This window comes from Camponotus floridanus, unplaced genomic scaffold (genome assembly GCF_003227725.1).
Source record: "Camponotus floridanus strain SB8 unplaced genomic scaffold, Cflo_v7.5 scaffold268, whole genome shotgun sequence".
NCBI classification, from domain to species: domain Eukaryota; kingdom Metazoa; phylum Arthropoda; class Insecta; order Hymenoptera; family Formicidae; genus Camponotus; species Camponotus floridanus.
The window spans coordinates 102,356-127,527 of NW_020229401.1; the positions used below are offsets into that span (position 1 = coordinate 102,356).

General features: G+C 25.5%; 2 protein-coding genes across 3 annotated transcripts; both read left to right on the forward strand.

The window, feature by feature from the left end:
- The first annotated feature begins 6,778 nt into the window (after positions 1-6,778).
- LOC112638228 (proto-oncogene tyrosine-protein kinase ROS-like) lies at positions 6,779-13,007 on the forward strand. Its single transcript, XM_025409476.1, has 8 exons — positions 6,779-6,897; positions 7,365-7,685; positions 7,870-8,187; positions 8,411-9,882; positions 11,073-11,168; positions 11,388-11,605; positions 11,890-12,363; positions 12,595-13,007. The coding sequence occupies exons 1-8, from the start codon at positions 6,779-6,781 to the stop codon at positions 12,943-12,945; spliced, it is 3,369 nt and encodes a 1,122-aa protein (XP_025265261.1). The 3' UTR covers positions 12,946-13,007.
- A 5,083-nt stretch (positions 13,008-18,090) lies between these two features.
- On the forward strand, positions 18,091-22,987 carry LOC112638229 (protein sevenless-like). Of its 2 annotated transcripts, none has more exons than XM_025409477.1 (6): positions 18,091-18,097; positions 18,407-19,893; positions 21,167-21,265; positions 21,449-21,627; positions 21,894-22,364; positions 22,584-22,987. In XM_025409477.1, the coding sequence occupies exons 1-6, from the start codon at positions 18,093-18,095 to the stop codon at positions 22,929-22,931; spliced, it is 2,589 nt and encodes an 862-aa protein (XP_025265262.1). In that variant the 5' UTR covers positions 18,091-18,092; the 3' UTR covers positions 22,932-22,987. The 2 variants fall into 2 exon arrangements, with proteins under 2 accessions (XP_025265262.1, XP_025265263.1); XM_025409478.1 differs by having other exon boundaries at positions 21,894-22,324; positions 22,584-22,791.
- The last annotated feature ends 2,185 nt before the right edge of the window (positions 22,988-25,172 follow it).

Consider the following 25,172-nt stretch of genomic DNA (forward strand, 5'->3'; position numbering starts at 1 on the left):
TTAATATTTTATTTATTGGTACTTAATTTGTATTATCTCGCGTTAGGTTCGAAAAATAATTGTTGGATTCGTTATTTATTTGCACAAAAATATATGCAAAGTACTTTTTTAAATATCTTTCTTACTTTCATATAAATGAAATTTGTAATATCATTATTATGTTAAAAAATAACTATAACTATAATAGTATTATAAATTAATACTACTTACTAATTATACTATCAATCCTTATGTGTAACATCGAATAGAATATATCTGTAAATTTCTGGAAAATTGAAAAAAAATTATATTTCACATAAATAAAATATAAATAAAAAAATAAAAGATTTTTTGCAAAACTTTTCAAAAATTGATTAAGAAGATTATTATAGAAAATTAATATCCCTTACCTTGTTTCACATATATTATTAATTTCTACAGATTCAAAATAAACATCAGCAATATTAAAATTTTTTGGAAATTAATGAATAATTTTGATAAAATTCAGCGATTTTTTTAAAACTAAAAATCCTGTATAATTGTCATATATATGTTAACTTTTGCATGTGTTAAAAGTTAATTGGAATTGCAAATTAGAATACTAGAATCTTTTTTTATTTTAAATTTTAAATTCAAACAATTATTTCGCATTAATGAATTATTCTTTAACAATATTCGCGTATATTACGTTATCTTAAGCACTCTCCAAAAAAAGATGACATATCGTATCAGACACTTGTCATATGGTTTATAACATATGGTTTATATAAAGACTAGCCCAAGGCTGATGACTATTTTCATCTTTCGAATTGTTAATTGCAAATTACATATTTTTTCTTAGAAACAACTATGTGTTTTCTTTATACCAATTGATTCCTCTCATTATTTTGTACATAAAAGTATTAAAGTAAGATAATTGAAAAATGAATATTTTATAAGATTTTATGGTTTATGTAAAATTAAGAAATGATTTCAAGCCTCGTAACTCGAAAAGTACTTCATGGAAAAATAATTTATTATAGTGTTTTGGGAAGCTCTCGAGATAAGCTACAAGAATATGTAAAAATATATAGGGTGTTCTATTTAAGAAATTCAAATTGATCTTCACGTAACCTTCATGTGAGTTTTCAAGGTGAAACTAAGGCACTATCTTATGTCTCCCTAGAAATCAAACAACTTCTGTCTGAAACATCTTTTTCTAAAATTAAAAATAAGAAAGTTATTTGGGGTGGGGCATTAAAATGGAACACCATGTATATATGTATATATAATTTGAAATTAATAAAAATTAGTTGTTATTTTGTCTACATTAGAAACGTGAAAAATATGTTTCCTTAAATATGATTTTAAAAACGTTTTTATAGAAACGTTTCTTATTAATGTTTTATGAATAAAAAATATCGGATACGTTTAAGAAACGTATATAAAACGAACGTATGCTACCTCGGCCATCATATATATTTTTGTATATCTTAAAGTTATTTATTGACGACAGCCACGTGTCATAAAACATTGTGTTTTGTCATCTATTGACGTAGTTAAAGGTTAACTGTCCATTTGATATCAATGCTGTCTAGTTACAATGCAGCGGAAATTAAATCACTTCAAATCTTGCCTCGAAAATATTATAGTTCTAAGAAGTGATGTAAAAGAGATGATATATTGAATCCAATAAATATTATTGTTATATGTATTATCTAACTGATAGAAATAATTTATTGTTAATTAATGAAGAAAAAATTGTAGATGAATATGCATGTATTAATACTTGAATGTTTGTTTTCTTACGATACTTATTAGATATTCAACATGTGTACTTTTGTATTTTATATATTATATAAGATCTCCATACTTTTTAATATTAACCCTTTTGTAAATTCGTAAATGTTAATACACAATTGTAGTTTTCTTTTCAAGCTTTTTTATATTATATTTTGGAGTTTTTTTCTATTTCAAATTGTACATATAAATGTTTGTACATACATATATCATTGTTAGGGAGGGAATAAATTTTTATAAATTTCTAAAATATTTGAAAATACGTCTATTATTATGCATGAATTAAAAAAGAGACTATTATATAAATACTTATTTAATTATTCTTAGTTATTCTTGACATACAGAATTATTCTTAATTATTCTTAGCAGAATGTTTCTTTAAAAATATAAAAATAGTTTTGAAAATAAAAATGTTGTATATGATTTAATATATGAATGGACTGAATAAGTCACAAAAGGAGACCGGAGCATTAGAAAATCACTTTTTTGAAAAAAGTAATTGATTTATAACGGGGAAAGAGAGAATTTGATTGGATGCACTAATGCACACTGGTGCATATAAAAATTGTCGTATATAAAATTACAATAATATAATTAAAATAATAAAGTAATTAATATTATTAGTTTTTTATATTATTTATTATATTAAGTATATTATGTTAAGTTAATATTAAGTAAAATTATATTATATACGTTATTATAAGTTTATTCGATGCAAATAACGATAATAATAACTCGTATAATTATTTTATTTATTTTAGTTATTTATGTGCTATTGAAAATTTATATTTATTTATATTAGAATTACAAGATTTATATTAAAAACGCTATGTATTGATTCAAACTGCATTATATGAATGTCACAGAAAACGTATAAATCACTTGTTTAAATCGATTATTATATTTTCTTATAATCAGAATATCTTTTTATATGGTAAACGTTCCTCTTATATCAAAGAGAAGATACTCAGAAATAAATTAATATAAAAAGTTTATAATAAAATTCATTAAACAATTATATATACATATAATTATTTTTATTTATACATTGAATTATTTTTGTTTTATACATGTATAACTTTTTTGTCAAATAATTTTTAAAGATTTTAATTCTCTTTGAAATAACGCGAATATCTTCGTGGGAAAAAATAAATTACAAACGGAATGTAGTTAATAAGACGTCATGGCAACACATGATCAGATTGATCATTCGAAGTCAGTTAGTATTGTGATCGCTAGCCAAACACACTACCGCGTTACTTATCATTTGATTCAAACTGCATCATATGAATATCACAAAAAATTGTGTACGAATAGTGAATTTTAAAAGCATACGTAGTAACACAATTGTATATAGTAACACAATCGTACGAACGAATTGTTATAATTACATATTTAATAAAACCATAGATATAATAAATATTCAAGTGAATTCGACACGCTGCGTGTGCTTGAATATGGCTGAAAATGTTACAAGATCTATAATTCTATAACTTCTCTGATCGTGTGTAATTTGATTGTGGTTATTTTTTATCGACGTTATTCTACTATAATATTAATAAAAAAGACTGATAATAATTATATTCCTTTGTTTGCTATACAATCAAATGATCATTTTGTATCATTTTGCTTTGCCATTTGTTCTCTTAAAAAAAATTATTTATTTACTAAAAATTCCCTAATTTAATCTTAAGATATATATTGTGATCGTGACTATAAAGAGAAATCTAAAAACATAATATTAGAAGATAATAACTTACGATTTGTTAAAACTGAGTTTTAAGCAATTTATCGAAAATAAATTTATATATATGAATTAATGTCAATTCGATTAACACATCAGAATTAGTAGAGTGAGAAAAACAATTAACTGAGAATTCAACGGGAACTGATTGAGTGCAAACGTTTATGAAAAATGCAAATCATGTTTGGAACAATTTTCTGTGTTTTATTGGAAGGTTTAGTATTGACAAAGGCAACTATCACGCCGAATGATTATACGACTTCAAACATCCTTCAGGAAGAAAATATTTCCATGTGTCCGGGATTAAATTTCACGCAGGTAAGAGATATTTTCGTTTGATTAAGAAACAATTGAATGTTATTGCAGTTAGTAGTGTAATTGTAAACATGAATGAAAATAAATTATATATTTTACATATAATAAGATAAGATAAAATAAAATAATTCAATATGAAAAAAAAGTATGTACGATGTTGTAAAAAAAGATGGATAAAGTATATACAGGGTGGGGCATTTATCTTGAGACAAGATAATATCTCGATTGGAGTCGATTATTTTGAAAAAAATTTTAGACAAAAGTTGTATGGTTTCAAGGGGGACATAAGATGGTGTCATTAGTTTGATCTTGAAGAGCCACCTGAAGGACACGCGAAGGTCAGCTCCAACTTTTTAAATGGGATACCCTATATGCTTTTGCATATTCTTGTAGCTCATCTCAAGAGCTTTCCAAAACACTATAATTAAGTTAGTTTTCATTAAGTACTTTCCAAGTTATGAGGCTTGAATTCATTTTTTAATTTTACATAAACCGTAAAATATCTTGTAAAATATTCATTTTTCGATTATTTTATCTTAATACTTTTATGTACAAAATAATGAGAAGAATCAATTGGTGTAAAGAAAACTCATAGTTGTTTCGAAAAAAAATATGTAATTTGCAATTAACAATTCTATATTTTTTCTTAAAAATAACTATGTCTTTTCTTTACACCAATTGATTCCTCTCATTATTTTGTACATAAAAGTATTAAGGTAAAATAATCGAAAAATGAATATTTTACAAGATATTTTACGGTTTATGTAAAATTAAAAAATGAATTCAAGCCTCATAACTTGGAAAGTACTTAATGAAAACTAACTTAATTATAGTGTTTTGGAAAGCTCTTGAGATGAGCTACAAGAATATGCAAGAGCATATAGGGTATCTCATTTAAAAAGTTGGAGCTGACCTTCGCGTGTCCTTCAGGTGGCTCTTCAAGATTAAACTAATGACACCATCTTATGTCCCCCTTGAAACCATACAACTTTTGTCTAAAACTTTTTTCAAAATAATCGACTCCAATCGAGATATTATCTTGTCTCAAGATAAATGCCCCACCCTGTATATATATATATATATATATATATATATATAATATATATATATATATATATATATATATATAAAATCATTATTTCTAAAAATAACAATTATTAAAATTAATGAAGTTTTGTGTTTACTATCTGCATTAATATATACTATCTACATTAATGTATACATACGATGGCACTTCAACAGATTTTTATGTTATTTTTCTTCAATTTTTAAAATTTCTTTATTTTACTATATATATATATATATATATATATATATATATATATAATAATATTTATTGATCTAAAGTAAGCTTTATATTAATGTAGATTTTATTTTATACATTAATTTAGAAAGTTAGCATCATTTCTTTATGTTTAGGATAATTATATAACGGGACAGAGCTACTAAATCGAGATAATCTGTCTCATAAAAAAATCATTCGTTAAACATTCTTCAAGTTGTATCTATTAACGCTAATATTTCGATCGACAATATATTCAACAACTATCGCTAGAATTTATATTAATTTTCATTTGTACGTATATTCATTTATATACAACTATATACACATATTCTTATCGAGACATTATCGGTTTATACTATCAGTTTATATTTATTATTTGCTGAATTTGTGTTAAAAATATAACGAACATTCGAAATAATTCGCGAAAAAACTTGACAAGATAATAAATAAAAGAATTTATATAATTCTATGACTAATATTTAATAACTGTAAAGAAACAATATTTTTAATCTTTGTATTCTTGAAGTACAAACATTAATAAAACTTTAGTAATATCGGCACATTTTTGAAAAGAAATATGAGTTACGCTATAATTGAATAGAGTTCATTAATTCATCGTGAGAAAGAATCAAATCGTTAGACAAAATTGTTTTAATAATTGCAAAGAGCTTTCGCTTGTACTTGACAAAAGCTGTTATGAATCTTCATTGACTCTCGTTAACCTATTGATTGATTTTCTTTTTGATATGCGTTATGTTTGATACATAAGATGCCTTAAAAAAATAAATTAAAAATAGATTTTATGATATGAATAAAACTACATCACATTTAATTTATATCATTTAGGAATGGTATATATCAAACCGGTATTATTAAGCAACCACGAACCAAAAACGAATGTCAATTTTTTGTTTAATTTTATATATTATGTAATTTATCATTAAAAGCCAGAAACAATCGCCTGAATGATATTCACTTAATTCTTTTCGTATGTTACACTTTATGAAGGATATTTCAATGTCCGAGAAAAGTGATCATCATATACTAAATTTCAAATCTGACCGGAGTCATTCTGATAGTACTGTAAGAAATGAGCGAGAAGTCGATGAAGTTATACTTGCAAATATTTCTATCATTCCAGAATCTATCGGTAAGTTGCAATAAATAAAACATTAATAACAAAATCTATGATAAAAAAGTGTAAATATAATTTAAATTCAAGAAAGAGTGGCAATCAAATCTAAAAAGATCTTCCAGTATTGAAAAGAATATAAATTTTAATTCTGCTCTAAAAAGAAACAGAAAAGCATAATATAAACATTGTACATAAAAATTGTTATAATTTAAGGTAAAATCAATTTTATTAATATGTTACTCTGTTTTAAAGCAGCCGCAAATATTATACTTTTGACTTCTTAAGCTATAGGAATTTTTCGAAAAGTACTTGTCATTTTAGTAAAAGTTATTTATTCGTTTCGTCAATGAATTAACGATTACTTTTCTAAATCTTAAATGACGCAAAAAATTCTTATATTATCTTTTTAAAGATCAATATTGTGCTAATTTCCATATTTTGTAGTTTACATTTATTTTTTCTCTTTCCTTTATTTTCACATTAAATTGTTCTTTCTGATTTAATCCTGAGATAATCCACTTAATCTTATATATAACTGTTAATGTGTACGATCTTAAAATCTTTAGAAAGCAGTTTGAGCAAGCCAACATCTCTCAGAGCATTTGTACAATTCGACAGTCAATTTACAGAAAAAGTAAACGATGTTTTTGTGACATTGAGGTAAGAAATCTAAATTCTCAGTTTGTACTCTTTCATTTTTCTTTCTTTTTCTTAAATTCAAGGACATAAATATATCAAAATTATAATTCTGTTATAATTTTGTTAAAATATAAAATGGTTCAAATTTTATTTGAATTTATTATTTTAATTTATTTTAATTTAATTTAAATTTAATTTAATTTATTTTCTAACGACATCTCGAACATTGAAAAGGATTGATGATCCTTGAAAAGGATTGAGGATCCTTGAAAAAATCGAAACGTACGTATGTATTATTTTCTGTTCACTCGAATCAATTTTTTCCGACATATTTTTTATATTTTTATATCTGACTGATTATTAATATAGTATGTCTCTTACTTAGAGTCTTTATTATTATTTCGACTTTTTTACACTCTAACATCTTGCGCCACGTTCTTTTAGCCTTCCTTTTTATTTCGTTTTGCTAAAATTTTATGTTTTTACAGATGGAACCAACCAGAATTTGCCGATGAAATAATAGTGTACCAAGTGCAGTGTTCTTTCTTCGAGGACTTTAAAGAAACCTGCGACGATAAAAATATCACAGCTACAAAATTGGAGCACACGGTGCACAATCTATCATCTAACGCGACATATTATTTTCGAGTACGTGCGCATACTAAAATTGTTGCTGGTCCTTACACGGATTTAATCAATGTGTCGACTACACATGAAAATCCTATACCTAAATTATTATTAATCTCATTATGGGATGAAATAGAAATATTGGACGTGGATTTAAACGTTACTAATTTCGTAATGCAAGGGTACGTATACTAATAAAAAATAGTTCTAATTATCATAAACTTTTTTTAACACTAACTATAAAGTTAAAGTTATTATTATTATGAACAAGTTTATTATTATCAACATTATAGTAGTCATAATTATAAAATTAGAAATCTCGACTATAATTTTTTTATATTTTTCATACAATTATAATTTTTTCAGATATAGATCCATTTTTTTTGCAAGATATGTCACTTATTTGATACGAGAACATAGAATTTATTGGAGTGACGGAAAAGATCTAATGACATTGAAGATTAATGAAAATAATATCACAAAAATTGCTAGCTTTCCTAATACTCTACATAATCTCTGCATTGACTGGGTAGCAAGAAATTTATATTTCACCTATCAATGGTCACGCTACTATTATATTGTAAAGTTTGACTTAACAATGTGGGAAAATGGAATAATTAAATTTGATAAGATTATCCAATCTGAAAATTATACTCTCCATTTCAGTATATCACCATCTATGGGGTACGTTTACTACCGTTTACCTGAGAAAATAATTTTTCATTAAAGATTTATGCAAATTTGCAATTTTTCTATAATTTTACGAGGTTTTATAATTAAGATCACAAGTAAAAAATATAATAAGTTATTATATTATTATAAGAATTTCGAATTTTTACTACATACAAGTTTCTGTTTTTGTTAGAATAATGTTTTATAATGAGTAAAATAATTACATATTTTTTAGAATTTTATATTATATACAATTATGGGGAGACCATTTAAAAATGATAAAAACTGATTACGATGGAATAATCGAGCAAATTGTTTCGATAAATGCATCTCTTTGCCCTTCAAAATTTTATCATGCTATTCTGACTTTCAAAGATATGATAATTGATAACATGAATAATGAGGAACCGTTAATTTACTGGTTATGTAATGATTACATATTTGTGACAGACATTGACATTTCTATGTGCAATACAATTTTACACAACGAAAACATGCGTGATAACAACCTATTCGAATCTATGACGATTGACAAAACAAACATCTACATTTTACCATTTCGAAAAAATTATAAGGACATGTTTCCATATATATACGTTTTGAAAAAGAAATATGCAAGTCTCAAGAGCGTAAATGCAGCTGAATATGTTGAAAAGACAATAATAAAAAGAACATATGAAAAGTTTTATAAAATTTATGCTTTTGATAAATCTGTACAACCATATTCTCCATTCATATCAATGAGATGTCTGACACCTTATGAAAAAGTTTACAATTTTGAGAATGTGACTGCAACGGCAAATAGCATCTTTGTAAATCTTCCGGAGCCGGTTGTAAAGAGTGGATGCAAAAAATATAATTTACCGACTACTATATATACTATCTCTGCAAGTCATTGTTTAGACAATAACCTCAACAAGTCTGAAGAATTCAATGTGTTGACGGGCGAGCGATATTACGAGATTCAAAACTTAACACCGTTTACAGAGTATAAATTGAAGTTTACTTTAAACAATTTTTACTTTGATCAATTATCAATAAATCCATTCGATTCGAATGTGATACCAATACAAATTAATTCGGGCAAGCTTAATGTACCAGAAAACATAAGTGTTTTAGTTTTGACGCCTACTATAGCAGTAGTTCATTGGATGCCACCCAAGAAATTAAACTGCGCGGACCTGATCTACGAAGTACATTGGAAGTCAGTTATATTAGTGAACGGAATGCAACAAAAGAGCAAACAATTTATTAATATGCCGAAACGTATAGTAGATGGCAGATTTTTCACAAAGATTAACTTGTCGCTACCAGTACAAGATTACTTGATATCCGTGCGTGTGTATTCAATTAATTTCAGCGATTTGTACAACGAGAGTTTAAGCAAGATCGTTCACATATCCTCAGAACCAAACAATATTACTTTGAGCGAGGTCGACATAAATAGCATGAACATTTCATGGATCTCCAATATTAATCTGACGATCTTTTTTACACTAGAGTACAAAGATATTGATGCAAAAAAGTGGCAAACAATGAATTATTTTAAAATAAATTATAAAGATAAAGTAGTATACTATGTCAAAAATTTACAATCGGGAACTTTATACAAGTTTCGCTTGATATTGAGATATCTCGAATATGATGAAACTTTTATATGGCCGGCTGATGAAAGATTTATTTTTTCAACACGTGGTAGCAAACGTGGTAAGCAAATTAAAATACCTATACAGCACGATAAGGTTGCGGATATATTGAAGAATAATTTCATTGAAACATTGCAATATTGCAAATCGAATGCGCAACTTTGCTGAGTTATTGTTATAAGCTTGTGATAAAGTTAAAGTATCCTCTTTTTGCAATGAAATAATATTACAGTGTAATATATTGGAAAGAATGTAACGTTACTGCAACCATTTAATAACATAACGTATAAAATATTTTTGATATATGAATATCTTGGAAACATTTAATTAAATTAAAAAGCTTGATATAAATATTAGTTTATGATATCTAATATATTGCAAAATTATATTTAAACATAACATCATATAAAATAAAATGTTATATTTTTATACAAAATTGCTCTAAACTATTACTTACGAATCACTTTTTTTATTTTAAATGTTCTGTATACTCTTATAATGGGTATTTTATACACATTTATATATTAGTTATAGAATTAATTATACATTCCTAATTACATTTTTATTTAAAAATTTAAAAAATTTGTTATAATTACATATATTTGCATGTGACAAATACAGAAAAATGCATAGGAAAATATAATGATAGATATAATAATATATATTCTTAATATAATAAAAAGATATATTATCTTTGAACATTAATATCGTATTCGTACATGAAGTGAAAATATATCATAAAATATATTGTAACATTGATATAAAATGTTATCTATATTTTAATAAAAAAATAGCAAGACTTATCTGTAGCTTAGAATTATATTTACTCGATATTATTTGTGTCAATAATTCATTTGACTTGTGCAAAAAAGTAAAATTCATCTCATATATACAGATAAAAAAATATATTATTACATTATTTTTATAGATAAATTAAAGAGTGTTATAGTTATAAAGTGTTTTCAAAATATGAATATCATATTGCTAATATCTAATTCACATTTTGTTAAATTATATTTCTACAATGTTTCCGTAATGTTGCCTTGCAATTTGTAATATTGCAACATTGTTGCAAAGTAGTTGTAATATTTTGCTGCATAGATATTATAATATTATATGCTGATGTTTTTTGGATATGAATAGGCCTAAAATTAAAAAAAATTAAACCTTATAATAAAGTTATAAGTAAAAATAAATTTGTAAAAATATACACACACGAAGATATTAAAATTATACTTTTGCTTAATCTAGATATTCCGAGCACTCCTGGAATAATAGCGAATAAATATTACTTATTATTGATGTTGATTATAGTTCCTATAATCTGCATTTTCTACATTTATCGTTGTAAGTATATTTGATGTAGATGTCGACTTGAATTGTAGATTATACATATATATATATATATATATATATATATATATATATATATATATCTGATATAATATCTAGAGATTTACTGAAAATAGTAATTTACTTATATAAAACTAAACGAATAAATTTACTAAAATACAGTAAATTTTGTAATACATATTATTACATAATTAAATCGAAATTTTATAATAGTGTATCGACAACGCAGAGGTAGTAATGAACAATTTTTGTCTTCTACAATGACCGATGTAGAATTGGCGATTCTACCTGAAGTACCTTGCCGAAACACTCAATTTAATATGATTTACAGTCCTATGTTACATTATAACTCGGATGAATGTGCGATAACTAAAATCGCACGAAATCAAATTACATTAACGAAACATCTTGGTAGCGGCGCATTCGGAATGGTAAAAATTAATTTTTTTAAGCAATATTTTAAATTATTTTTTGGATTAATAAAACAGATACGTATTTTTAATAAAGATATAAATTACATGAATTTTTTAAATAGATTATAAGTAATATAAAATTTACACGAGAAAACAAGCATGCACTTTATTATATACTTTTCATTGAATTATTTAATATAAAGTAAAATATAAAGTAAAATATAAAGTAAAATACTACTTGACATTAAATTATACATTTTTCAATAAAATACGCATGTAAATTTGTGTGAAATATTTTGCAGGTGTATCAAGGAAAGGTGAAGGATTTAAAAAAATCGGACACAGAGATATCCGTTGCAATAAAAATGCTTCGAAAAGATGCTTCTTCCGATGAGAAAGAGAAATTCTTAAAGGAAGCCAAGCTTATGAATCATTTTCAACACAAACATATATTAAGATTGTTGGGCGTTTGTTTAGATGGAGATTCTCCGTTACTAGTGTTGGAATTGATGGAAACTGGAGATCTGTTAAAATATTTGAGAGAATGTCGAAATTTGCAAGCGTCAGATTCGCTTGCTCTGCGTTTGCAAGATTTGCTCGCTATGTGCGAAGATGTTGCGCGAGGTTGTTGCTACTTGGAAGAGTTGCGTTTTGTACATAGAGATCTAGCGTGTCGCAATTGTTTAGTATCTTCGAGAAATCGCGAGAATCGTATCATTAAAATTGGAGATTTTGGATTGTCCAGAGATATCTACAAGAATGATTATTATCGCGTGGTAAATACAATTATGGAAAAAAGTTAATAATTAAAAAATAAATTTTTCTAAAAATACTTTCTATTTTTTTATCATAATAGTATCGTGCATTGTTTTTTTAAGTAATATAGAATATAAGTAGTTTTTATTTATATATAGCAAGAGATAAATGAACGTTTTTGATTTTGCACACATTCTAAAAATGAACAATTTAAATCAGAAATTTAAATTTTTGTTTAAATCATGTTTTAGAAAGGAGAAAATTTGCTTCCTATTCGCTGGATGGCACCCGAATCTTTAAACATGGGAATATTTACTTCTCAAAGCGATGTTTGGTCATTTGGAATATTAATGTGGGAAATTACATCGTTGGGTGAGCAACCTTATAGTGCTAAGGCTAATAATGAAGAAGTGATGAATTATGTACGTGCTGGAGGCAGGTTGCCGATGACTCTTAACTGTCCGTCAACGTTGTACCAGTTGATGCTGCGTTGCTGGAATACAGCGGGTGCCAGACCAAATTTTAATCGTTGTCTGAAAAATATTATAGCATTTAGAAAGAACACGGAAGATGCCTTATTGAGTCCAGTCGATACTATTTAGCTGATATAATTAAATTAATGTTTATCTTATTTTCCAAACGATTCAATAAATCTTAATGTAGAAAAAATATTTCTAGGATATTTCTAAATTGATTCTTATTTTTAGGTTTGATCTTAATATTATATGTATCAATGAAAGAAAAAGAAATTTTGTAATCTTACCTTCCATAAAATTTTGATTATTATTAAAAAATATCACAACAACTCAATAAATCTTAATACAGAAAAAATATTTCTAGGATATTTTTAAATTGATTCTGATTTGATTATTTTTAGGTATTTTTGAATTTATAACAGTCATCATATATGAATTTTTTACATTATTCGAGATAAGAATATAAATATATTATATCTTTTTATTTAATGACTCACAATATATTGAAATTATATTGATGATTAAAAAAGTACGCAGTTGTAAAAATGAAATACATTTATTGTTTTATGTTCAATAATTGTTTAATAAAGGTAATAATGTATAAATATATATTCTCATATAGTAAGTACGGTCTATCATTTCGAAAAAATTCGTCCACGTATATATATCTTTGTTGGTAAAAAGTTTTTATAAATTTGTAAAATGTTTGAAAATACATCTATTATTATGCATGAATTTAAATAGAGACCGTTAATATTAATGTTTATATTATTAAAAATATTCTTATGCAAAATGTCTCTTTACCAATATAGAAACAATTATAGAGTTAATTATATTTCACGTAATTAACGTGTTTATCACATTTTTTGGAAATAAAGTAATTGATTTATATCGGGAGAAATGGGGAACTTCATTGGATGCAGTAATGCACACTGGTGCATAATAAACACTTTCGTATATAAAATTACAATAGTAGAATTAAAATAATAAAGTAATTAATATTATAAATTTTTTTATTATATTATATTATATATATTAAGTATATTATATTAAGTTAATATTAACTAAAGTTATATCATATAAGTTATATATATATGTATAATATATTTATATTATATTATAAGATTATTCAATGCAAATAATGGTAATAATGGCTCGTACAATTAATTATATTATTTATTTTAGTTATGTATATGCTACTGTGAATTTTTACTTATTTGTACTAATTCAAAAACGGTACGGCGTTACGTATCGTTTGATTCAAACTGCATTATGTGAATATATAGAAAACGTATAAATCATTGTTTTTTTAAATCCATTATTATTTTTCTTATATTCAGAATATCTCTTTATATCAAAAGTGCTTCTTATGCCAAAGGGAAGATACTTAGAAATAAATTAATAATTAAAATGTTTATAATAAAATTTATTAAACAATTATATATACATATAATTATTTTTATTTATACATAGAACTATTTTTGTTTTATATATAACTTTTTTGTCAAACAATTTTTAAAGATTTTAATTCTTTTTAAAATAACGCAAGTATCTCCGTGAAGAAAAATAAATTATAACGGAAGTAGCTAATAAAACGTCGTGGCACCACGTGATGAGATTAATCATTCTAAATCAGTTACTATTGTGATTGCTAACCACATCATTCTAAGTCAGTTACTATTACGACTGCTAGCCGAAGCGCACTATCGCGTTACTTATTGTTTGATTCAAACTGAGTTTTAAGGAATTTATTGAAAATATATGTATATATATGAATTAATATCAATTCGATTAACACATCAGAATTAATAAAGTGAGAAAAAGAGGACTAATTCAGGATTCAACGGAAATTGATTGAGTGCAAACGTAATCGAAACGTTTACGAAAAATGCAAATCATGTTTGGAACAATTTTCTGTGTTTTATTGAAAGGTTCAGTATTGACAAAGGCAACTATCACACCGAAGGATTTTACCACTTCAAACATCCTCCAGGAAGAAAGTGCTTCCATGTGTCCGGATTTAAATTTCACGCAGGTAAGAGATATTTTTCGCTTGATTAAAACAATTGAATGTTATTGCAGTTAGTAGTTTAACTAAAAATGAATCTTATTCTAAAGAAGGCATGTTAAATCGATTCTCGAATGTATCGGTTTATCTCGAAAATCTCGAAATATATTGTTGCCTCTTTTCCGTCGCTCTGATTGGTTTTATAGTGTTGCATGTTTCATGTCATTTGAGTGTTATTTGTCATTTGACATCGCGAAGGTTATATTGATAGTGCAATACAAAGAATTGATAAATTAATAAGAGAAAATAATTACAAACGGGTTAATTGTGTTCATAAAGTAAGTATATATGTTATTAAAAATATATAATGTAACAGAATAAAAATAACAATTTTTAAAATTAATGAAGTTTTCTGTCTATTATCTGTTATTATATTCTGTACTATTTACATTATTATATACATACGATAGCACTTTAACAGATTTTTATGTTATTTTTCTTTAATTTTTAAAATTTCTTTATTTTCCTAGATATATATAATAATATTTATTGATATACAATATAATAAGCTTTACTAATGTAAATTTTATTTTATAAAATTAATTTAGAAAGATAGCATCATTTCTTTGCGTTAAGAATAATTATATAACGGCACAGAACTACTAAATATCGAGATAGAAAATCTGTCTAATAAAAAAATTATTCATCAAACATTATTCAAGTTGTATCTATTAACGCTAATATTTCGATCGACAATATATTCAATAACAATCACTAGAATTTATATTAACTTTCATTGTGTATATATCCATTTATATACAATTATGTCCACATATTATTATAGAGGCATTATCGGTTTATCTACTATCGTTTTATTCTATCATTACCAGGATTTATTTGTGTTAAAAATATAATGATAATAGAGAAAATACTTGACAAGGTTAAAAATAAAGAATTTATATAATTTCTAAGTCTAATACTTAATAACTATAAAGAAACAATATTTTTAACCTTCTTATTCTTGAAGTACAAACATTAATAAAACTTTAGTAATATCGGCAAACTTTTGAAATTTGAGTTACGGTAAAATTGAGAAGAGTTAACTAATCTATCGTGAGAAAGAATCAAATTGTTAAACAAAATTGTTTAAATAATTGCAAACAGCAACACTTTCGCTTGCTAAAAGCTGTTACGAATCTTTATTAACTCTCATTAACCTATTAATTAATTTTATTTTTGACATGAGTTATGTTTGATATACAAGATGCCTGAAAAAAAAAATAAAAAATAGATTTTACGATATGAATGAAACTACATCACATTCAATTTATTTCATTTAGGAATGGTATATATTAAACCGGTATTATTAAGCAAACAAAAAACGAATGGCAATTTTTTGTTTAATTTTATAATTTATATAATTTAACATTAAAAGCATCGGAAACAATCGCTTCAACGATATTCATCTAATTTTTTTCGTATGCTATATTTTATGAAGGATATTTCAATATCCGAGAAAAGTGATCATTATATGCTAAATTTTAAATCTGACCAGAGTCATTCTGATAGTACTGCAAGAAATGAGCGAGAAGTCGATGAAGTTACACTTGCAAATATTTCTACCATCCCAGAATCTATCGGTAAGTTGCAGAAAAATGCATAAAACATTAATAACAAAATCTCTGGCGAAAAAGCGTAAATATAATTTAAATTCAAGAGAAAGTGGAAATCAAATTTAAAAATATCGTTTAGTAGAGAGAAGAATATAAATTCTATTCCATCCAAAAAAGAAATAGAAAAGCATAATATAAACATAACATTGTACATAAAAATTGTCATGATTTAAGGTAAAGTCAATTTTATTAATTTGCTACTTTGTTTTGAATCAGTCGCAAATATTATTCTTTTGATTTCTTAAGCTACAGTAATTTATCGAAAAATACTTGGCATCTTATTAAAAGTTATTTATTCATTTTTATCATCTATTAACAATAACTTTTCTAAATCTTAAATGACGCAAAAAATTATTATATTATTTTTTTAAAGCTCAATACTGTGCTAATTTTCATATTCTGTCGAGTACATTTATATTTTCTCTTTCCTCTATTTTCACATTAAATTGTTCTGTCTGATATACTGAGATAATTTACTAAATTTTATATATAATTATGTTAATATATACGATCTTAAAATCTCCAGAAAGCGGTTTGAACAAGCCAACATCTCTTAGAGCATTTGTACAATTCGACAGTCAATTCACAGAAAAAGTAAACGACATTTTTGTGACATTGAGGTAATGAATCTAAATTCTCATTCAGTTTATATCTTTCCTTTTTGTCTCTTTTTCTTAAATTCAACGATATATACACATAAAAACGTTAAATCTGTTATAATTTTACTAAATATAAAAAGACTGAAATGTTATTTTTTTACAGATGGAACCAACCTAACTTTACTGATGAAATAATACAAGGGTACCAAGTGCAGTGTTCTTTCTTCGAGGATTTTAAAGAAACCTGCGACGATAAAAATATCACAACTACAAAATTGGAGCACACGGTGCACAACCTAACATCTAACACGACATATTATTTTCGAGTACGTGCGCATACTAAAATTGTTGCTGGTCCTTACACGGATTTAATCAATGTGTCGACTACACATGAAAATCCAATACCTATAATATTACTTGTAACGGATGGACGTATGGAAATATTGGACGTGGATTATGAACGTGGAAACATTACTAATTTCGTAAAGCCAGGGTATGTATACTGATAAAAAATAGTTCTAATTATCATAAATTATTTTTACTTATAAAGTTAAATTATTATTATTATGCACAAGTTTATTATTATCAACATTATAGTAGTAATAATTATAGTAATAACTGTAAAATTAGAAACCTCAAGTATAATTTTTTACTATGGAATTATAGTTGGCTCCTTTTTTCAGATCTTTTTCAGTAAATGTCAACAATGTCGTTTATTTGATACAAGAACATAGAATTTATTGGTGTGACGAAAAAGACCTAATGACATTGAAAATTAATGAAAATAATATCACAAAAATAGCTAGCTTTCATGGTACTCTACGTAATCTCTGCATTGACTGGGTAGCAAGAAATCTATATTTTACCTATAAAGATTTTATCTACTTTTATATTGTAAAGTTTGACTTAACAATGTGGGAAAATGGCATAATTAAATTTGATGAGATTCTCAAAACAAAAATTCGTATCGAATATTTAAATGTATCACCGTCTATGGGGTACGTTTATTACCGTTTATCTGAAAAAATAATTTTCTATTAAAGATTTATGCAAATTTGTAATGTATTTTTCTATAATTTTACGTGATTTTATAATTAAGATTATAAGTAAAAAATATAGTTATTTTATATTTATGAGATTATAAGATTAACTCAAAATTCTTATAATAACTCTTATAATAACAACTTATTATAAAATTATAATAAATTATTATATAATTATAAGTATTTCGAATTTTTACTACATACAAGTTTCTGTTTTTGTTAGAATAGTGTTTTATAATGAGTAAAATAATTATATATTTTTAGAATTTTCTATTATATATCACAAATTTGGACGAGGGGAGTACATGATTTAAAAATAACGAAAACTCATCTCGATGGAAAAATCGAACAAATTGTTTGGACAAATGCATCTCTTTGCCCTTCAAAATTTCATGATCATTTTAATGATAATTTTTTTAATGATATGATAATTGATAACATAAATAATGAAGAGCCGTTAATTTACTGGTTAAATAAGTATTATATATTTGTGACAGACATTAACGTTTCTATGTGCAATACAATTTTACACAAGGAAAACGTAAGTGATAACATCTTATTCCAATCTATGACGATTGACAAAACAAACATCTACATTTTACCACTACATTTTGACAAAATAATATTTAATACGGATAATGACGATATGCTTCCATTTATGTACGTTTTGAAAAAGAAATATGCAAGTCTTAAGAGCGTAAATGCAGCCGAATATGTTGAAAAGACAATAATAAGCTCATATGATTGGTTTCCTAAAATTTACGCTTTTGATAAATCTGTACAACCATATCCTCCAATGAGATGTCTGACACCTTACGAAAAAGTTTACAATTTTGAGAATGTGAATGCAACGGCACACAGCATCATCGTAAATTTTCCGGAGCCGGTAGTAAAGAGTGGATGCAAAAAATATAATTTACCAACTACTATATATACTATCTCTGTAAGCTGTTTAGACCACAACCTCAACAAGTCTGAGAAATTCAATGTGCTGCGATATGTGACGTGCGAGCGATATTACGAGATTCAGAACTTAACACCATTTGCAGAGTACAGGTTGAAGTTTACTTTAAGCAATTTTTACTTTGATCAATTATCAATAAATCCATTCGATTCGAATGTGATATCAGTAAAAACTAATTCGGGCAAGCTTAATGCACCAGAAAACATAAGTGTTCTAGCTTTGACGCCTACTATAGCAGTTGTTCATTGGATGCCACCCAAGAAATTGAACTGCATAAGCGTGACCTACGAAGTGCATTGGAAGTCAGTTACATTAGTGAACGGCACGCAACAAAAGAGCAAACAATTGATCAATGTGCCGAAACGTATGGCAGACGGTAGATTTTTCACAAAGATTATCTTGTCGCTACCACAAAATTACTTGATATACGTGCGTGTGTATCCAACTAATTTCAGCGATTTGTACAACGAGAGTTTAAGCAAGATTGTTCACATATACTTAGAACCAAACAATATTACTTTGAGCGGGGTCAACATAAATAGCATGAACATTTCATGGATCTCAAACATTAATCTGACCCTTTTTACACTAGAGTACAAAGATATTACAGCAGAAAAGTGGCAAAAAATGAATTATGTTAAAGTAAATTATAACAATGAAGTAATGTACCATGTCGAAAATTTACAATCGGGAACTTTATACAAGTTTCGCTTGATATTCAGATATCTTGAATATGAGGAAAATTTTATATGGCCGGCTGATGAAAGATTTATTTTTTCAACACTTGGTAAGCAAACGAAGATACTCATATAGCACATTAAGGTTACGGATATATTGAAGAATAATTTCAATGAAACATTCCAATATTGCAAATCGATTGCGAAAATCTGCTGAGTTATTGTTACAAGATTGTGATAAAGTTAAAGTGTCCGCCTTTTGCAATGAAATAATGTAGCAATATTACATTGTAATATATTGGAAAGGATGCAACGTTGTTGCAACCATTTAATAACATTATTGCAACCATTTAATAACATTATGTATGTTATTAAATGGTTTTGTTTTTGATGGATGAATATCTTGGAAACATTTAATTAAATTAAAAAGCTTGATATAAATACTAGTATGCTATATCTGAGATAATATATTGCAATACTATATTTAAACATAACATCATATAACATAAAATGTTATATTTTTTCCAAATTGCTTTAAACTCTTACTTACGAATCACTTTTTTCTATTTTAAATGTTTTATACTTTTATAATTTTATACACATTTATATATTAGTTATAGAATTAATTATACATTACTAATTATATTTTTATTTAAAAATTTAAAACATCTGTTTTAATTACATATATTTACATGTGAAATGTACATAAAAATGCATAGAAAAATATAATGATAGATATAATAATATATATTCTTAATATAATAAAAAGATATATTATCTTTGAAGATTTATATCGTATTCGTGCATGAAGTGAAAATATATCATAAAATATATTGTGACATTGATATAAAATGTTATCTATATTTTAATAAAATAATAGCAAGGCTTATCTTTAGGTTGGAATTATATTTACTCGATCGATATTATTTGTGTCAATTCATAATTCATTTGACTACTGCAAAAAAGTAAATTTCATCGCATATATACAGATATAAAAAAACATATTATTACATTATTTTTATAGATAAATTAAATAGTGTTATAGTTCTAAAATGTTTTCAAAATATAAATATCATATTGTTAATATCTAATTCACACTTTATTAATTTATATTTCTACAATGTTTCCGTAATGTTGTAATTTGTAATATTGCAACATTGTTGCAAAATAGTTGTAATATTCTGTGCTGCATAGAATTAATATTATGTGCTAATTTTTTTAGATATGTATATGCCTAAAATTAAAAAAAAATTGAATTTTGTAATAAAATTATAAGTAAAAATAAATTTGTAAAAATATACACACACGAAGATATTAAATATTATAGATATTAAATTATATTATATAAGATATTAAATTATATTATATTTTTGTTTAATATAGAAATTCCGAGCACTCCTGGAATAATAGCGATAAAATATTACTTATTATTGAGTTTGTTAAGTTTTATCGTTATAGTTGCTATAATTTGCGTTTATCGTTGTAAGTATATTTGATGTAGAAATCGACTTTCATTGTAGATTATACATATATATCTGATATAATATTTTGAGATTTACTGAAAATAATAATTTACTTATATAAAACTAAACGAATAAATTTGCTAAAAAGCAGTAAATTTTATAATACATATTATTACATAATTAAGTCGAAATTTTATAACAGTGTATTGTCAACGCAGAGGTAATAATGAACAATTTTTGTCTTCAACAATGACCGATGTAGAATTGGCGATTCTACATGAAGAATCTTGGCTAAGCATTCTGGATGAATGTGCGATAACTAAAATTGCACGAAATCAAATTACATTTACAAAACTTCTTGGTAGTGGCACATTCGGAAAGGTAAAAATTAATTTTTTTTAAGCAATGTTTCAAATTAATTTCTGGATCGACAAAACAGATATGTATTTTCTAATAAAGACATAAATTGCATGAATTTTTATAATAGATTATAAGTAATATAAAATTTACATAAGACAACAAGCATGCACTTTATTATATATTTTTTATTGAATTATTTAATATAAAGTAAAATATAATATTACTTGACATTGAACTATATTTTCTAATGAAGTACGCAATGTAAATTTGTGTGAAATATTTTGCAGGTGTTTCAAGGAAAGTTGAAGGACTTAGAAAAATCGGGCACAGATATATCCATTGCAATAAAAACGCTTCGAAAAGATGCTTCTTTTCATGAGAAAAAGAAATTGTTGAAGGAAGCCGAGCTTATGAGTCATTTTCAACACAAACATATATTAAGATTGTTGGGCGTTTGTTTAGATGGAGATTCTCCGTTAATAGTGTTGGAATTGATGGAAACTGATCTGTTAAAATATTTGAGAGGATGTCGAAATTTGCAATCGTCAGATTCGTTTGCTCTGCGTTTGCAAGATTTGCTCGCCATGTGCGAAGATGTTGCGCGAGGTTGTTGCTACTTGGAAGAGTTGTGTTTCGTACATGGAGATCTAGCGTGTCACAATTGTTTAGTATCTTCGATAAATCGCGAGAGTCGTATCATCAAAATTGGAGATTTTGGGTTAGCTAAAGATATCTACAAGGATGATTATTATCGCGTGGTGAATACATTTATGAAAAAAATTAATTATTAAAAAATTAATTCTTTTGTAATATTTTCCATTTTTTATCATAATAGTATCGTGCATTGTTTCTTTAAGTAATATAGAATATAAATAGTTTTTATTTATATATAGCAAGAGATAAATTAAGATTATTCATATTGCACGTATTCTAAAAATGAATAATCAGAACATTAATTTTTTAAAATTACGTTTTAGGAAGGAGAAGGTTTGTTTCCTATTCGCTGGATGGCACCCGAATCTTTGATGATCAGAAAATTTACTTCTCAAAGTGATATTTGGTCATTTGGGGTATTAATGTGGGAAATTACATCGTTGGGTGAGCAACCTTATAGAGCCAAGGCTAATGAAGAAGTGATAAATTATGTACGTGCTGGAGGCAGGTTGCCAATGACTCTTAACTGTCCATCACCATTGTATCAGTTGATGCTAAGTTGCTGGAGTGCAGCGAATGCTAGACCAAATTTCGAATTTTGTCTGAAAAATATTATAACATTAAGAAAGAACATAGAGAATGCCTTATTGAATCCGCTCGATACTATTTAGCCGGTATATTTAAATTAATGTTTATCTTATTGTCTAAACGATTCAATAAATTTTAATGTGGAAAATATATTTCTGGAATATTTCTAAATTCTGTTATTTTTATGTTTAGTCTTAATGTTACATGTATCAATGAAAATTAAAGAAATTTTGTTCCATAAAATTATCTCGCATAAAATTTTGATTATTATTAAAAAATATCACATCCGTTTTCATGATTGTACAAAATCAAATAATATAATGATATATCTAACTTGTGTTCTGGAGTAATCGAAGCAAAATTTAATGATTGCGATTATATATATGTATATGTATAAACAATACTTTTTTGAACATGGGAATATAATTAATTTTCGACATTATATATGACCGATAATTACAAATTGATTGTAAAATTTATGAGTGAAAGGGAAAACGCGAATAATATTCTTTATAATTAGTTGTAAATATATAAATACAATAACATAATTATTTTTGAATTTATAACAATTATCATGTATGAATTTTTTACATTATTCGTGATAAATATATACATATATTATATCTTTTTATTTAATGACTTATTATATTTTATTTAATGACTTACTATATATTCAAATTATATTGATGATTACAAAAATATGCAGTTGTAAAAATGAACTACATTTATTGTTTTATCTCCAATAACTGTTTAATAAAGTTAATAATGTATAAATATATATTCACACACAAGTACGGTCTATCATTTTGAAAGATCATCAAATCGACAACGTTTTATAAATATGTATGATATTATGCATTATAAAGTTATTAAATAACATATAAGATTATGTAAACCATTTTATAATCGATGCACAGATACAACAATGCAGTAATCTGGCGAGCACATTTTCCCGAATAATTCTAATCTTCATACTACAGTATACTAATAATCATAAATCTATATGTTATAAATTTTAAGTAAAAATAAAAATGGATAGAATTATTGCGCGGAAATCACAAATATTTTAATATTTTAAATAATACTATATTAGATTCCGCGCCTTATTGGGTGTTATTTGTCAATTTTTAATTATCTTTAATTATAGAATTATGTAACACATTGCATATGACGAGACCTAAATCATCGAATCGAAATTAAAAATCGCTGTTGTGAGTAGGGGAGACCGGGGACAAAAATAACAACGTTATGAAAATAACAAGCCTCGTAATAAACTGCAAATTATTCAACATAATATGTTGAATAATTTGTGCTATACAGCCAAACACGTACGCCCCGATTTTTTTCCTTTTCAACAAATTGTTGTAAAACGATAGCCGGTTGCACATACTGGAATGAAATTAGTGTGCATTATTCACCTAAATATTTCTTATTTTAGTTTTTTTGCATCTATGTTTAATTAAAGTATATATATTGACGTAATTATTTGCCGGTGTATTCTTCTAAAATGTATTCATAAGTTTTTATAGTTGATTTAGCTAAATCTTGCATCATATTAAGGTTATAATGCTTTTATTCTAAAAAATGTGTTTGAGGACGAAAGTAACACGACATTCTGTGAACAAAAGTAACACGTTTCAATGCTTAAAGTATAAGGGGCTGGTCCCATAATAACTGTACTAAAGGCGATTCTTATTACGTATGCTATAATTGTGATTCGGAATAGATACCAATCTCTTTTGTATAAGTAGTTATCATACAATTTTTACATTTTTATTTAGAATTAAACTATTATTTAGATTTAAAAAAGTGCAAAACTGGTGTGATATTAAGTATAATTATTTTATGATATTATTTATAATAATTTTGTTTAACTAAGATTACTTCTTTTAAGTTTTTCAAAAATGATAAAATAATAAAAAATAAATATTTATTTTATTTTTCATTTTAATATAATATAATACACACACAAATTTATAATAAAAGTTGCTTAATAAAGCTTGCTTAATAAAAGATTATAATAAAAGTTTCCTTAAATTGAAAAAAGTGTCATATTTGTTTTATTTTCCCTAAAATAAGAACTATTATTTTTATTCCCAGACTATGTTATTTTTGTCTCAGGCCCCCAAGATAAAGATAACAATCAACGTACTTGCGAAATGCTATAATAGCTCTTTAAATATCTATCATTTGAGATTGAAACATAGGTATAATAATAGAGCAATAAATGGAGTTTTTTAACATATAATATTTTTTTTATATTTTTAACAATAATTAATTAGTGATCTATAATACAAGGAAATATTACTTTTGTTATTTTTCCC

Bases quoted from the DNA above. Each gene is read 5' to 3' on its own strand.
- LOC112638228 (XM_025409476.1), top strand. From the start codon at position 6,779: ATGTGTACGATCTTAAAATCTTTAGAAAGCAGTTTGAGCAAGCCAACA. The intron at 7,686-7,869 runs GTACGTATACTA...TAATTTTTTCAG, and splicing joins ACTAATTTCGTAATGCAAGG to ATATAGATCCATTTTTTTTG. The intron at 9,883-11,072 runs GTAAGCAAATTA...TGCTTAATCTAG, and splicing joins AACACGTGGTAGCAAACGTG to ATATTCCGAGCACTCCTGGA.
- LOC112638229 (XM_025409477.1), top strand. The intron at 21,266-21,448 runs GTAAGTATATTT...ATTTTATAACAG, and splicing joins TATAATTTGCGTTTATCGTT to TGTATTGTCAACGCAGAGGT. The intron at 22,365-22,583 runs GTGAATACATTT...ATTACGTTTTAG, and splicing joins AGGATGATTATTATCGCGTG to GAAGGAGAAGGTTTGTTTCC.